The sequence below is a fragment of the Somniosus microcephalus genome, chromosome 4 (genome assembly GCF_052327205.1).
Source record: "Somniosus microcephalus isolate GS21.2 chromosome 4, FLI_Smic_1.0, whole genome shotgun sequence".
In the NCBI taxonomy this organism is placed as follows: Eukaryota; Metazoa; Chordata; class Chondrichthyes; order Squaliformes; family Somniosidae; genus Somniosus; species Somniosus microcephalus.
In genome coordinates this window covers 314928817-314945730 of record NC_140990.1, presented here as the reverse complement: position 1 = coordinate 314945730, position 16914 = coordinate 314928817, and the positions used below count along the sequence as shown (strand labels likewise).

At 52.4% G+C, this 16914-nt stretch overlaps 1 protein-coding gene across 1 annotated transcript in view; it reads right to left on the bottom strand.

Annotated features, from left to right (window-relative positions):
* The window catches only part of LOC147120620 (anion exchange protein 3-like), a 199509-nt gene that overhangs the window by 19865 nt on the left and 162730 nt on the right, over positions 1–16914 (bottom strand). Inside the window, exons 18-19 of the mRNA XM_085984239.1 lie at positions 4308–4474; positions 2921–3174 (exon numbers count right to left, since the gene is read on the bottom strand). Coding sequence (XP_085840365.1) covers positions 2921–3174; positions 4308–4474 — 421 coding nt within the window. The remainder of the gene's footprint in view (positions 1–2920; positions 3175–4307; positions 4475–16914) is intronic.

Sequence of the window (16914 nt, the reverse complement as noted above, 5' to 3'; positions counted from 1 at the left end):
TTGAGTTGTGGTTAGTGTTAGTTGTTAGGGTTAATAGTTAGGTTTAGTGGTTAGGGTTAATAGAGTTGGAGTTAGTGGTTAGAGAATAGTTAGAGTTAGGGGAAGTGGTTAGGGTTAATAGAGTTAGGGGTAGTGGTTAGGGTTAAAAGTTCGAGTTAGGGTTAGTGTTAGTGGTTGGGGTTGATAGTTAGTTAGGCTTAGTGGTTAGGGTTAATAGTTAGAATTTGGGTTAGTGGTTATCATTAATAGTTAAAGGGGGAGAAATTTGGTGGGCTGTGCCACCAGTTAGTGCCTAAAGAGGGCACTCAGTGGCTTTTGCGCCACTGGCCACGCCTCCCGCGTTATTTAGCTGGGGCGCTAATGGCGGCGTTAGCCTGTTGCGCTGTGCCTCCACCGATGACATCATCGGTGTGCGCAGCGCCCCGCTCCTGCCCCGATCGCGATATTTGGCAGCGACTGCCTCTGTAGCGCCGCTCACTAATCGCGCCCGGTTCACGGGGCCTACCTGTGGCGGCAGTGGCCCAAATTAAGGTGGCGCTGCGGCACGTTGTGCTGCGATATTCAGTTTCAACGCCCTAAGAGGGACGTGGAGCGCCTCGAGCCTCGCCCCGTCTCCCTCTTGGGGTGCTCAAGCTGAATTTCCGACGATCGCTGCTGCTCCGATCGCAGCGGTAATTCCGGCGCCCAGGCGAGCTTGGCGCCCCGTTTGCGGCTCCACCCAATTTCTCCCCCAAAGTTGGGGTTAGTGGTTAATAATTAAAGTGAGAGATAGGGTCAGTGATTATGGTTAATAGTTAGAGTTAGTATTAGTGGTTAGGGTTAATAGCTAGAGTTAGGGTTAGGGTCAGTGGTTAGGTTTAATAGTTAGAGTAAGGGTTAGGGTTAGGGTTAAATTCTGAGGACCCAGGAGCAGCGTTAAAGGGGCCGAAGTGTTAGAGTGAGAGTGAGGGTGAGGAGGTGCTACAAGACCCTTTCCTCTCCATGGACTAGCCTCAGGCCCATTACTGTCACCTCCAGAGGAACACCACTACCTTCACCATGGTGGCCCCGAGAAGTGCCTGTATCCCGGGCGAGCAGGAGGGGAGGAGTGTCCCCCAGGAACCTGGGCCCCATTGCCCCCCTCCGCCCTCACATCACCACTGCCATTTACACTTGGGGAGGGGGCGGGGAAGAAGCAGCTGGCAGTGGGGGCGGGGGGTGGGGGTGGAAACACAGGTTGGACGGTGAGGCGTGCCGCCCGAATGCTCCCTCCCTCACTGTCGGCCGCGATCGTGCACAGTTGGTGTTCCCTATCCATTAATTCCTGGAGAGGGATCGGTGCAGTGTCAGCCGTGACTCGGTCACACTCTCGCCTCCGAGTCAGAAGGTTCGAGTCCCACTCCAGAGTCTTGAGCCCATAAACCAGGCTGGCACTCCCAGTGCAGCACTCAGGCAGCGCTGCACTGCCGGAGGTGCCGTCTTTTGGATCAGACATTAAACCGAGGTCCCGTCTGCCCTCTCGGGAGGGTGCATAAGATCCCACGGGCACTATTTCAAAGACGAGCAGGGGAGTTCTCCCCGGTGTCCTGGGGCCAATATTTATCCCTCAACCAACATCACTAAAATAGATTATCACATTGTTTGTGGGAGCTTGCTGTGCGCAAATTGGCTGCTGCGTTTCCTACATTACAACAGCGACTACACTTCAAAAAAAGTACTTTATTGGCTGTGAAGAACTTTGGGATGTTCTCAGGTTGTGAAAGGTGCTATATCAATGCAAGGTGTTTCTTTTATTCTTTATAATAATACAAAATAATGAGCAGGCCATACTTCCTCACATCCTCACATTTGCTTCACTTCAACAAAACGCAACTACTCTCCTGCATTGTCACCTTCTTCCAGCTTTTGCTGGATCCGACTGACTCTAAGGGCTGGATTTTCATTGAGGAGGTGGGTAGGAGGCGGGACTACAACTTTCAGGGTTGTAGTCCCGCCTCCATCGAGTTGTAGCCAACCCACGTGATTTTGACTTGATTGACCTTGTTGAGCCCGCCCAATGGGCTCAGCAGGCCAATTAAGGGCCACCCGGCAACAGGTGACGTCACAGATTGAAATTTCATCTGTCAAGACCTTTTGACAGATGAAATATCAGCTCTTTGAAGCTGTCAAACACTGACAATCCTTCCTCTCAGGTTGATTTAGAGATCTCTCTAGAACAGAAAGCTGAATGCTGCAATTTTTGACAGCTCGCAGCCATTCTGCTTTCTGTGCCGGTGAGATGAGGGACTCCCGAGACCTGAGGGAAGGAAGCCTGTAAAGGTAAGTAAAGGTAAGTAAAACTTCTTTAAACACACCAAACACACTTACCTCTTCACTCATGCACCCATCACTCACCTGAACACTGGACATCTTGACCCCTCCAAGCCTTTCAGCCCGACGGCCCGCCTCGCTAACTTAGAGTCATAGAGTCATAGAGTAATACAGCACAGATAGAACTTGGCGTGGTTTGGAGCCGTCGGGAATCCCACACTTCAGAAATAAAAATAGGGATTAGGCTAAAAACTGCCTGTTAACTACCTGTTAACAGGCAGTTAATTGGCACTAATCCCCTTCCCGCCTCGGGGAGGCGGGTCCCAGCACAGGTCGGGTATCCGCCTCCTTTGAAACTGGCATGGAGGCGGGTTGGGGGCGGGATGGGTTCGTGCCCCCCGATTTCAGGATTTTAAACCCCCACACGCCTCCAATCCCGCCTCCACGGCCCAATGAAAATCCTGCCCTCTGTGTCTCCCGACGTAAATGCGTGCATGGACGACAGGTATCGCCTTGTGGGCACCGCCTCCCATGGCCAACCAGCCTGCCTGGCCTCTCGATGAAGAGCGGACCCAAGGCAGGTGAAAGGGGAGGGGGGGAAAGACTCAGAGCAGACCAGCGCATGACTCACCCACGAGCAGTGCCACCGTGATTCCCGTGATGCGTTGCTCCTTCACCTCCTCGATCTTGGTCTTCTCTCCCGGCGCGGTGCTCTTGCTCATCAGCGTCAGGGCGTTGACGTGCGCCAAGGTCCGCACGGTGGCGGCCGTCTGCCACGGGAGCCCGAAGATGCCGCAGACCCCGCCCGCCACCCCGATCAGCAGCAGGTCCAGATGGAATCCCGAGCCCTTCACCAGCCGCCGCTCCTTCTTGCTCACGATCAGACTGAGGAGGGAAATGGGATGGCAGGAGAAGGAATTCATTAGCGGCGTCAGGACAGGGGGTCCTCCTACCACCAACCCCGCCCCCCCATACCCCCCTCCCCCCGTAACCCCCTCCCCCCCACTGCTCCTTCTACCCCCTCCCCCCGTACCCCCCTCCCCACCATTCCCCCCTCCCCCCCCCTACTGCTCCTTCTAACCCCTCCCCACCATCCCTGTTCGCACCATTCCTCCTATCCACAACCACCCCCCCCCCCAACATTGCTGGGAGACGGTCCCTTGAGCGCTGGCCTGCCAACTGGTCACTCACCACTTGCAAGTTTGACTGTGGTGGGCATCGCCCGATCTCCATTCTCAATCACCCTGCGCTCGCTACGGGATTTACTGGGCTGTGACCGGGAGTGCGGTGGGTGGTCGGGGGAGGCGGGGGGCAAGGGGAGCGGGGGAACCTTGCCTTGATTGTAAAATCATTATCCTTGTGTTCAAATCCCTCCATGGCCTCACCCCTCCTTATCTCTGTAATTTTCCAGCCGCACAACCCTCCGAGATCTCTGCGCTCCTCTAATTCTGGCCTCTTGCGCAAACCCGATTTTAATCGCTCCACCATTGGCGGCTGTGCCTTCAGCTGCTGAGGCCCCAAGCTCTGGAATTCCCTTCCTAAGCCTCTCCGCCTCTCTACACCTCTCTCCTCCTTTAAGATGCTCCCATTTAAACCTGTCTCCTGTCCAAATATCTCCTTATGTGGCTCAGTGTCAAGATTTGCCTGATAATGCTCCTGTGAAGCTCCCTGGGGCATTTTACTACGTTAAAGGCACTCTATAAATGCAAGTTGTTGTGTCTGAGCAGTATCCTGAGATAAAGGCGCACTGGAGGAAGGGGGGGAGGTACAGTGGGGCTATACTCACTGACATAAGAAAACTACTAGGCACTTGGTCTAAGCGTTAAACAAAGCTTTAATCAACTGTCTTACAACATGGAGGTCTAGTTGTGTCCTTCACTAGTTCCTGTTAAGAATGCCCTGCGCAAGCTGGGCCTGTGCCCGAGTATTTATACTCTCCCTGGACAGCGCCACCCGTAGGCCGCTCAGTATTATTTCATAAGTCTTTCTTTCATGAATGACTGATTCATGTCACTCACGTGGTAATGTTGGTCTCCATGAAGATGAGGATGAAGAGGAGCAGGGCCGGGATCACCGAGCCGAATATCATCCACGTCGGGAAGCGGTTGTCCCTGCCCATTGGGTGAATGAACCAGCCTCGTTTGTCAGGAGAGGTGACGGAGAACTGCACGGGGACGTTTAATTTCTGCGGAGCGAGAGACAGGTCAACGCCACCTGACGGGACAGGCCACGGCCCCCTCCCTCCCGCTGACCGGGAGTCACACAGATTTACACAGGGAGCAGGTGGAGGCCAATCAGCCCCGCCAGCCTATTCCACCATTCAAGCAGATCATGGCCGGTCTGCATCTTAACTCCGTCCACCCGCCTTGGCTCCACATCCCTTAATACTCTCAGATTTAACATTATTAACTGAGCCAGCATCTACTGCTTTTTGTGGGAGGAAGTTCCACACTCCTACCACCCTTGGCATGAAGAAGTGTTTCCCAACTTCTCTCCTGAAAATCCTGGCTGTGATTTTAAGGTTATTGTCCCCTTGTCCTAAACTCCCCCAACATAGAATTTTACAGCACAGAAACAGGCCATTCGGCCCAACTGGTCCGTGTTGGTGTTTATGCTCCACATGAGCCTCCTCCCACCCCTCTTCATCTCACCCTATCAACATATCCTTCTATTCCTTTCTCCCTCATGTGTTTATCCAGCTTCCCCTTAAATGTATCTCTACTATTCGCCTCAACCACTCCCTGTGGTAGTGAGTTCCACATTCTCACCACTCTCTGGGTCAAGAAGTTTCTCCTGAATTCCCTATTGGATTTATTAGTGACTGTCTTATATTTATGGCCCCGAGTTCTGGTCTCCCCCACAAGTGGAAACATCTTCTCTACGTCTACCCTATCGAACCCCTTCATAATCTTATAGACCGCGATCAGGTCTCCCCTCAGTCTTCTCTTTTCTAGAGAAAAGAGCCCCGGCCTGTTCAGTCTTTCCTGAAAGTTATCACCTCTCAGTTCTGGTATCATCCTTGTAAATCTTTTTTTCACCTCCCCCAGTGCCTCTGTATCCTTTTTATAATATGGAGACCAGAACTGTGCACAGTAACTCCAAGTGTGGTCTAACCAAGGTTCGATACAAGTTTAACATTAACTTCCCTGCTTTTCAATTCGATCCCTGTAGAAATGAACCCCCAGTGCTTGGTTTGCTTTTTTTATGGCCATGTTAACCTGCGTCGCTACTTTTAATGATTCGTGAATCTGTACCCCTGGAGCCCTTTGCTCCCTTTGCAGGGGGTTTTGCTAGTGCTGTTGGGAAGGATTTAAACTAGTTTGTCAGGAGGCTGGGAACCTAAGTGTGGGCCCAGAACGGAGAGAAACAAAGCTGGAAGTGCAAGTTAGAAAAGTAGTCAGCAAAACTAGTAGGGAGCAGAAACAAAGGCCAACAGTAAAGAGGGTCAAAGTGCTGAAAAATATTAAACAGGCAAAGTTGAAGGCACTTTATCTAAATGCACGTAGCATTCGCAACAAGGTGGATGAATTAATGGCACTAATAGAAGTAAATGGGTATGATGTAATTGCCATTACAGAGACATGGTTGCAGGGTAACCAAAGCTGGGAACTGAATGTTCCAGGGTACTCAACATTTAGGAAGGACAGACAAAAAGGAAAAGGAGGTGGCGTAGCGCTGTTAATAAGGGATGAGATCGGTACAGTAGAGATAAAAGATCTTGGCTTGGCAGATCGTGATGTAGAACTGGAATCGGTTTGGGTGGAGCTAAGAAACAGCAAAGGGCGGAAAACATTGGTGGGGGTTGTGTATAGGCCACTAAACAGTAGTGGTAATGTAGGGCACAGTATCAATCAAGAGATTAGAAGTGCATGTAACAAGAGCAATACGGTAATCATGGGGGACTTTAATCTACATATTGACTGGGCAAATCAAATTGCCACTAATGGTGTGGAGGATGAATTCTTGGAATGCATGCGAGATGGTTTCCTGGATCAGTATGTGGAGGAGCCAACCAGGGAACAGGTTATTCTGGATCTGGTACTGTGTAATGAGAAAGGGCTAATCAATAATCTTGTGGTAAAGGGGCCTTTAGGGACAAGTGACCATAATAGGATTGAATTTTACATTAAGTTTGAGAGTGATGTAGTCCAATCTGAAACTAAGATCTTCAATCTAAACAGAGGAAACTACAAGGGTATGAGGGGCAAGTTGGCCATAGTAGATTGGGAGACTACACTAAAAGGTATGAAGGTGGACATACAATGGCTAACATTCAAGGAAATAATGCATAATTTACAACAAACATATATTCCTCTAGGGCATAAAAACCCAAAAGGAAAAGTGATCCAACCATGGCTAACAAAAGAAATTAAAGCTAGTATTAAGTCAAAGGAGGAAGCTTATAAAGTTGCCAGAAAAAGCGGTCAGCCTGAGGATTGGGATCTTTTTAAAAATCAGCAAAGGGGGACCAAGAAATTGATAAAGAAAGGGAAAATGGAATATGAGCACAAACTAGCGAAAAATATAAAAATAGATTGTAAAAGCTTCCATAGGTATGTGAAAAGGAAAAGACTGGCAAAGGTAAATGTAGGTCCTTTACAGTCAGAGACGGGAGAATTTATAATGGGGAATGAGGAAATGGCAGAGAAATTAAATAAATGCTTTGTTTCTGTCTTCACGGAGGAAGACACAAAAAACCTCCCAGAAATACGAGAAAACCAAAGGTGTGATGAGAATGAGGAACTTAAAGAAATTATTAAAACAGTACTAGCAAAATTAATGGGACAAAAAGTCGATAAATCCCAAGGACCGGATGACCTATATCCTAGGGTTTCGAAAGAGGTGGCCATTGGGATAGTGGACGCATTGGTTGTCATCTTCCAAAATTCTATAGATTCTGGAACGGTTCCTGCAGATTGGAGGATAGCAGATGTAACCCCGCTATTTAAGAAAGGAGGGAGAGAGAAAACGGGGAACTACAGACCTGTTAGTAGTTGGGAAAATGCTGGAATCTATTGTAAAGGATGCAATAACTGGGCACTTAGAAACTAATAGTAACATTGGGCAGAGTCAACATGGATTTATGAAAGGGAAATCCTGTTTGACAAACCTATTGGAGTTCTTTGAGGATGTAAGTAGTGGAGTAGACAAAGGGGAACCGGTAGATGTGGTGTATTTGGATTTTCAGAAGGCCTTCGATAAGGTCCCACACAAGAGGTTGGTGAACAAAATTAGGGCACATGGAATTGGGGGTAATATACTAGCATGGATTGAGAATTGGTTAACAGACAGAAAACAAAGAGTAGGGATAATCGGATCTTTTTCAGGATGGCAGGCTGTGGCTAGTGGGGTATCGCAAGGATCGGTGCTTGGGCCCCAGCTATTCACAATCTATATCAATGATTTGGATGAGGGGACTAAAATGCTAGGTGGCAGTGTCAGTTGTGAAGAGGATGTGGAGAGGCTTCAAGGGGATCTCGACAGGCTCAGTGAATGGGCGAGAACATGGCAGATGGAATATAATGTGGATAAATGTGAAGTTATCCACTTTGGAAGAAAAAACAGAAGGGCAGAGTATTTCCTAAATGATGAAAGATTGGGGAATGCAGATGCTCAAAGGGACCTGGGTGTCCTTGTACATGAGTCACTGAAAGTGAATGTGCAGGTGCAGCAAGCCATTAGGAAGGCAAATGGTATGCTGGCCTTCATTACAAGAGGATTTGAGTACAGGAGTAAAGAAGTCCTACTTCAATTATATTGGGTCTTGGTGAGACCACACCTGGAGTACTGTGTACAATTTTGGTCTCCTTACCCAAGGAAGGATATACTTGCCATAGAGGGAGTGCAACGAAGGTTCACGAGGTTGATTCCTGGGATGGCGGGACTGTTATCTGAAAAGAGATTGAGTAAACTAGGCTTGTATTCTCTTGAATTCAGAAGAATGAGAGGGGATCTCATTGAAGCATACAAAATTATTACAGGGCTTGATAGGATGGATGCTGGGAGAATGTTTCCCTTGGCTGGGGAGTCTAGAACCAGGGGCTACAGCCTCAGGATAAAGGGTAGGCCATTCAGGACTGAGATGAGAAGAAATTTCTTCACACAGAGGGTGGTGAATCTTTGGAATTCTCTACCCCAGAGGGCTGTGGAGGCTCAGTCATTGGGTATATTCAAAGCAGAAGTTGATAGATTTCTGACTAGTAAGGGCATCAAGGGATATGGCGATAGGGCCGGTGAATGGAGTTGAGGCAGAAGATCAGCCATGATCTCATTGAATGGCGGAGCAGGCTCGAAGGGCCAAATGGCCGACTCCTGCTCCTATTTCTTATATTCTTATGTCCCCTACCCCATTTAGACTATCCAAGGAGTAAGTGGCCTCCTTATTCCTCCTTAGTGTGGTCTAACCAAGTTGCTAAGGCACCATATACCGTTCCCAGGCCACGACCATGTCTGAACCCCTCGACTGTAACCCAAGCTAGGTTTCCGCTTGGGGCCTGTGCGTTCTCCCACTCAGCTCCGGCACCTTGGGCTCGAGCCCAGACTGATGGGAGTGAAATAAGAACAGAAGAAATAGGAGCAGGAGTAGGCCATTCGGCCCCTCGAGCCTGCTCCGCCATTCAATGAGATCATGGCTGATCTTCGACCTCAACTCCACTTTCCCGCCCCCTTGTCTGCTGGCTTGTAATAGGGTTGCCAACTCTCCTGGAGTCTCCAGGAATTTACGATTAATCTCCACGACACTGCCGCCACAGCAACACCAGGGAGAAATATCATAAAGAATTGTGTATGAAAAAAAAGTCTTTCAACGCTTTTGTTTTTTAGTTGTAACAATATTGGACATGGGGAGAGAAATAACAACAGAAGATGCTGGAAAAACTCAGCAGGCCAGGCAACATCCGTGGAGAGAAACAGAGTCAACGTTTCAGGTCGAAACCCTTCTTCAGAACTCTCCCACACGGCAGCTGTCTCTCACTCTGCCAGCGCATTCCACACTTCATCTAGAGCCATTGTTTGTTTCTTTACCTGTCCTATTACCATCTCGTCTCGCCTTGAATATCTCTTAATGTCTCTTCTTTCATCCCCTCCCCCATTTCCCAGCCCCCAAACTGCCTTTTATCTGTCATTTCCTGCCTTTTTTCTCAGTTCTGACGAAGGGTTTCGACCCGAAACGTTAACTCTGTTTCACTCTCCACGGATGTTGCCTGACCTGCTGAGTTTTTCCAGCGTTTTCTGTTATTATTTCGGATTTCCAGCATCCGCAGTATTTTGCTATCGTATGGGGAGAGAAAGGTTGTTTGACTGACATTCAAGTTATTATCCAATTGGGTAATGATAGAGGTCTTTACAATTGGATGTTCCCAGGGATGAGGGACTTCAGTTATGAGGAGAGGTTGGAAAAGTGAGGATTTTTCTCCTTGGAACAGAGAAGGTTAAGAGGTGACCCAATAGAGGTTTTCAGGATGAGAGGTTTTGATCGAGTAGAGAGAGAAAAACTATTCCCTCTGGTGAGTGGGTCAATAACCAGTCAGAGATTCAAAATTACTGGCGACAGATCTCGAGGGGAGATGAGGAGAAATGTTTTCACTCCGAGAGTTGTGGGGATCGGGAACGCTCGAACTGAAAAGGTGGTGGAAGCTGATTTCATCAATAATTTTAAAAGGGAGTTGGACGGGTTCTTGAGGATGAGGAACTCACAGAATTACGGACAATAAACGGGAGTGTGGGACTGAGCACAACTGCTCTTTCAAAGAGCCAGCACAGGCACAACGGGCCGAATGGCCTCCTTCTGTGCTGTAAGTAGCTAAGAGTCTATTCACTTTCCAATTGGCCGTGGGAAGGCGGGGCGCTGCGAGGATGGGCGTGTTGGGCGAGCGATGGCGGGAGTGTGGGGGGGTGGGGCACTGCGAGGATGGATGTGTTGGGCGAGCGATGGCGGGAGTGTGGGGGGGCGGGGCGCTGCGAGGATGGGCGTGTTGGGCGACCGATGGCGGGAGTGTGGGGGGGCGGGGCGCTGCGAGGGTGGGCGTGTTGGGCGAGCGATGGCGGGAGTGTGGGGGGGCGGTGCGCTGCGAGGGTGGGTGTGTTGGGCGACCGATGGCGGGAGTGTGGGGGGGCGGGGCGCTGCGAGGATGAGCGTGTTGGGCGAGCGATGGCGGGAGTGTGGGGGGGCGGGGCGCTGCGAGGATGGGCGTGTTGGGCGAGCGATGGCGGGAGTGTGGGGGGGCGGGGCTGGGTGCTGCAAGGATGGATTTGTTGGGCGAGCGATGGCGGGAGTGTGGGGGGGCGGTGCGCTGCGAGGGTGGGTGTGTTGGGCGACTGATGGCGGGAGTGTGGGGGGGCGGGGCTGGGTGCTGCGAGGATGGATGTGTTGGGCGAGCGATGGCGGGAGTGTGGGGGGGCGGTGCGCTGCGAGGGTGGGTGTGTTGGGCGACCGATGGCGGGAGTGTGGGGGGGCGGGGCGCTGCGAGGATGGGCGTGTTGGGCGAGCGATGGCGGGAGTGTGGGGGGGGCAAGGCGCTGCGAGGATGGGCGTGTTGGGCGAGCGATGGCGGGAGTGTGGGGGGGCGGTGCGCTGCGAGGGTGGGTGTGTTGGGCGACCGATGGCGGGAGTGTGGGGGGGCGGGGTGCTGCGAGGGTGGGCGTGTTGGGCGACCGATGGCGGGAGTGTGGGGGGGCGGGGCGCTGCGAGGATGAGCGTGTTGGGCGACCGATGGCGGGAGTGTGGGGGGGCGGGGTGCTGCGAGGATGGATGTGTTGGGCGAGCGATGGCGGGAGTGTGGGGGGGGGCGGGGCGCTGCGAGGATGGGCGTGTTGGGCGAGCGATGACGGGAGTGTGGGGGGGCGGTGCGCTGCGAGGGTGGGTGTGTTGGGCGACCGATGGCGGGAGTGTGGGGGGGCGGGGCGCTGCGAGGATGAGCGTGTTGGGCGAGCGATGGCGGGAGTGTGGGGGGGCAAGGCGCTGCGAGGATGGGCGTGTTGGGCGAGCGATGGCGGGAGTGTGGGGGGGCGGGGCGCTGCGAGGATGAGCGTGTTGGGCGAGTGATGGCGGGAGTGTGGGGGGCAAGGCGCTGCGAGGATGGGCGTGCTGGGCAAGCGATGGCGGGAGTGTGGGGGGGCGGGGCGCTGCGAGGATGAGCGTGTTGGGCGAGCGATGGCGGAAGTGTGGGGGGGCGGGGCGCTGCGAGGGTGGGCCTGTTGGGCGAGCGATGGTGGGAGTGTGGGGGGGGCGGGGCGCTGCGAGGATGGGCGTGTTGGGCGAGCGATGGCGGGAGTGTGGGGGGGCGGGGTGCTGCGAGGATGGGTGTGTTGGGCGAGCGATGGCGGGAGTGTGGGGGGGGCGGGGCGCTGCGAGGATGGGTGTGTTGGGCGAGCGATGGCGGGAGTGTGGGGGCGGCAAGGCGCTGCGAGTATGGGCCTGTTGGGTGAGCGATGGCGGGAGTGTGGGGGGGACAAGGCGCTGCGAGGATGGGCGTGTTGGGCGAGCGATGGCGGGAGTGTGGGGGCGGCAAGGCGCTGCGAGGATGGGCCTGTTGGGCGAGCGATGGCGGGAGTGTGGGGGGGCGGGGCGCTGCGAGGATGGGCGTGTTGGGCGAGCGATGGCGGGAGTGTGGGGGGGCAGGGCGCTGCGAGGATGGGCGTGTTGGGCGAGCGATAGCGGGAGTGTGGGGGGGCAAGGCGCTGCGAGGATGGGTGTGTTGGGCGAGCGATGGCGGGAGTGTGGGGGGGCGGGGTGGTTGGAGGCAGGAGGTCATGTGATGAAAGCTCCAGGATCCGTCCAACCAGATTTGCCGAACCCCCAGCTTGTAAGGGTTCCCACGTGAAATGAGTTTGAGTCGGTCCCAGCCCAGCCCCTCACAGGCATGGGACTACGGCGCAAAACTGAACCTAATTCAGCACCGTAAATAAAATGGGAGGCATGCCACACTCTTACAGTAAAGGGGAGCAATATTCTGAGGCTGGGGCAGAGGAGAGGGAGCTTTACTCATTCCCACCATCAGGTGTGATTTGGACAGGTTGGGCGATTGGGCAGAAGCATGGCAAATGCAGTATAATGTAGATAAATGCGAGGTTATCCACTTTGGTGTCAAAAACAAGGCGGCAGGTTATTATCTGAATGGCAATAGATTGGGAGAAGGGGAAGTGCAACGAGACCTGGGTGTCCTTGTGCACCAGTCGCTGAAGGTAAGCATGCAGGTGCAGCAGGCGGTTAAGAAGGCAAATGGTATGTTGGCCTTCGTAGCAAGAGGGTTTGAGTACAGGAGCAAGGATGTCTTGCTGCAGTTGTACAGAGCCTTGGTGAGACCACACCTTGAGCATTGTGTGCAGTTTTGGTCACCTTATCTGAGGAAGGATGTTCTTGCCATGGAAGGAGTTCAGCGAAGATTCACCAGACTGATACCTGGGATGGCAGGAATGACGTATGAAGAGAGATTGAGTCGATTGGGCTTATACTCGCTGGAGTTTAGAAGAATGAGAGGGGATCTCATTGAAACTTATAAAATTCTAACAGGACTAGACAGACTAGATGCAGGAAGGATGTTCCCGATGGTTGGGGAGTCCAGAACCAGGGGTCACAGTCTAAGGATAAGGGGTAAGCCATTTAGGACTGAGATGAGGAGGAATTTCTTCACCCAGAGAGTGGTGAACCTGTGGAATTCTCTACCACACAAGGCAGTAGAGGCCAATTCATTAAATATATTCAAGAAAGAGTTAGATATATTTCATAAGGCTAAAGGGATCAAGGGATATGGGGAGAAAGCAGGGACAGGGCACTGAATTTGGATGATCAGCCATGATCTCATTGAATGGCGGAGCAGGCTCGAGGGGCCGAATGGCCTACTCCTGCTCCTATCTTCTATGTTTCTATGTGGCGATATTGAGTGCTGTTTCACATAGAGCAACACCGCCACCTGTCGGGCCAATGATGGAACTACAGGAGGAAAAAAAGGACTGATTTGCGCCTCTCGTTAGCGTCCACGGGGCACAAATCCCCTCGCGCCCGGGCGCGGCGCCACTAACGCCTCCCACGAAATCCAGCGGGAGGTTAATGGCGGTGGTAGCCGGTAACGCTCCGCTCGTGCCCTGGCCGCAGATTTGGGTTGCGCCCCCGACCTATCGCGCCGGAAGATCTGTCCCAACAGGGTCAGGGTGGTGTTTTTGCAGCCGCGACGGCATTACTCAAAGGGCAGGTGTCGGTCGGATGGCCATTTTTTGGGGGGGCCGGCTGCCTCCACCTGCCCTCCTTCCACTTTTTTCTGCCCACCTGGAGTGCCGGCCTGTTATCACGGTGCCCCACTCCCCAGTGGTCTAGCAGAGCCCCGGTGCTAGCAGCGCTAGCTCCTTCCCCTCTGGGAGGGAGGCCTGCAATGACGCGGCACAACATACCGACGCGCTGTTGCACGTAGCGCCGCGATCTTCAGTTGTAGCCTCCTGCTTGGGGCACTACAACTAAATTTCCAGCGGAGGGGCACCAGCGCCCGAAAGGTGGCAACGTCCCAATATTCCCCCCTTGGATCTATGCAGCGCCTTTCACGACCACCGGACGTCTCAAAGTGCTTTACAGCCAATGAAGTACTTTTGGGACGGTCTTCTTCTTCTTAGGCAGTCCCTCGGAACCGAGGATGACTTGCTTCCACACTAAAAATGAGTTCTCAGGTGACTGATGAGTCCAATGCGGGACCTACAGTCTCTGTCACAGGTGGGGCAGACGGTGGTTGAAGGGGCGGGTGGGTGGGGTGCTTGGGTTGACGTGCGCTCCTTGCGCTGCCTGCGCTTGGCTTCCACTTGCTCCCGGCGAAGAGACTCGAGGTGTTCAGCGCCTTCCCGGATGCTTCTCCTCCACTTTGTGCGGTCTTGGGCCAGGGATTCCCAGGTGTCGGTCGGGGACGTTACACTTTTTCAAGGAGGCTTTTTTTGGATGTAGTCACTGTTGTAATGTGGGAAACGCGGCAGTCAAGCAGAACTGGTTTCTCCCCCACCTCACCACCCACTTCCTCGCTGTCAGAGGCAGCTCCTGAGGTGGGGAGTGGAGGTAATATTTACCCTTAGATAGCTAGATTAAGTGAATGGGCAAAACTGTGGCAAATGGATTTCAATATAGGCAAATGTGAGGTCATCCACTTTGAACCTAAAAAGGATAGAATAGGGTACTTTCTAAATGGTGAAAAGCTACAAACAGTGGAGGTCCAAAGAGACTTGGGGGGTCCAAGTACATAGATCATTAAAATGTCGAACAGGTACAGAAAATAATCAAAAAGGCGAATGGAATGCTGGCCTTTATATCTGGAGGACTAGAGTACAAGGGGGTAGAAGTTATGCTGCAGCTGTACAAAACCCTGGTTAGACCACACCTGGAGCACTGTGAGCAGTTCTGGGCACCACACCTTAGGAAGGATATATTGGTCTTGGAGTGAGTGCAGCGTAGGTTTACCAGAATGATACCCAGACTTCAAGGGTTAAGTTACGAGGAGAGATTACACAAATTAGGGTTGTTTTCCCTAGAATTTAGAAGGTTAAGGGGTGATCTGATCGAAGTTTTCAAGATATTAAGGGGAACTGATAGGGTGGATAGAGGAACTATTTCCGCTGGTTGGGGAGTCTCGGACTAGGGGACAGTCTAAAAATTAGAGTGAAATTAAGAAACACTTCCAGACACAAAGGGTGGTAGGAGTTTGGAACACTCTACCGCAAACGGCAATTGATGCGAGGTCAATTGTTAATTTTAAATCGGAGATTGACAGCTTTTTGTTAACCAAGGGTATTATGGGATACGGGGCAAAGGCGGGTATATGGAGTTAGGTCGCAGATCAGCCATGATCTCATTGAATGGCGGAACAGGCTCCAGGGGCTCAATGGCCTCCTCCTGTTCCTGTGTTCCCTTCCACACATACACAGTTCCACGTATGAGACAGTGGTGTTTCGTCCGATATTTTACCCCCTCCCCAGGCTCTGGCACTGTGTCTCACTGCAAGACCTCTCTAGTACCACCCACTCCTCACCTTTACTTTATTCACTTACGGGATGTGGGCATCGCCAGCAAGGCCAGCCTTTATTGCCCATCCCTAATTGCCCCCGAGGTGGTGGTGAGCCGCCTTCTTGAACCGCTGCAGTCCGTGTGGTGAAGGTACTCTCACAGTGCTGTTAGGGAGGGAGTTCCAGGATTTTGACCCAGCGACGATGAAGGAACGGCCGATATACTTCCAAGTCAGGATGGTGTGTGACTTGAAGGGGACCTTGGAGGTGGTGACGTTCCCATGCGCCTGCTGCCCTTGTCCTTCTAGGTGGAAGAGGTCGTGGGTTTGGGAGGTGCTGCCGAAGAAGCCTTGGTGAGTTGCTGCAGTGCATCTTGTAGATGGTACACACTGCAGCCACGGTCCGCCGGTGGTGGAGGGAGTGAATGTTTAAGGTGGTGGATGGGGTGCCAATCAAGCGGGCTGCTTTTTCCTGGATGGTGTCGAGCTTCTTGAGTGTTGTTGGAGCTGCACTCATCCAGGCAAGTGGAGAGTATTCCATCGCACTCCTTACTTGTGCCTTGTAGATGGTGGAAAGGCTTTGGGGAGTCAGGAGGTGAGACACTTGCCGCAGAATACCCAGCCTCTGACCTGCTCTTGTTGCCACAGTATTTATGTGGCTGGTCCAGTTAAGTTTCTGGTCAATGGTGACCCCCAGGATGTTGATGGTGGGGATTCGGTGATGGTAATGCCGTTGAATGTCAAGGGGAGGTGGTTAGACGCTCGCTTGTTGGAGATAGTCATTGCCTGGCACTTGTGTGGCGCGAATGTTACCTGCCACTTATCAGCCCAAGCCTGAACATCGTCCAGGTCTTGTTACATGTGGGCATGGACTGCTTCATTATCTGTGGAGTTGTGAATGGCACTGAACACTGTGCAGTCATCAGCGAACATCCCCATTTCTGACCTTATGTTGGAGGGAAGGTCATTGATGAAGCAGCTGAAGATGGTTGGGCCTAGGACACTGCCCTAAGGAACTCCTGCAGCAATGTCCTGGGGCTGTGATGATTGACCTTCAACCACCACAACCATCTTTCTTTGTGCTAGGTATGACTCCAGCCAATGGTGCGTTTACCCCCCCGATTCCCACTGACTCCCCATACCCCTTAATGCCGCACTCGGTCAAATGCTGCCTTGATGTCAAGGGCAGATACTCTTACCTCACCTCTGGAATTCAGCTCCTTTGTCCATGTTTGGACCAAGGCTGTAATGAGGTCGGGAACCGAGTGGTCTTGGTGGAACCCAAACTGGGCATCAGTGAGCAGGTTATTGGTGAGTAAGTGCCACATGATAGCACTGTCGATGACACTTTGCTGATGATTGAGAGTAGACTGATGGGGCGGTAATTGGTGAGATTGGATTTCTCCTGCTTTTTGTGGACAGGACATACCTGGGCAATTTTCCACATTGTCGGATAGATGCCAGTGTTGTAGCTGTACTGTAACAGCTTGGCTCGAGGCGTGGCTAGTTCTGGAGCACAAGTCTTCAGCACGATAGCTGGGATGTTGTCGGGGCCCATAGCCTTTGCTGTATCCAGTGCGCTCAGCCGTTTCTTGATATCACGTGGAGTGAATCGAATTGGCTGAAGACTGGCTTCTGTGATGGTGGGGACCTC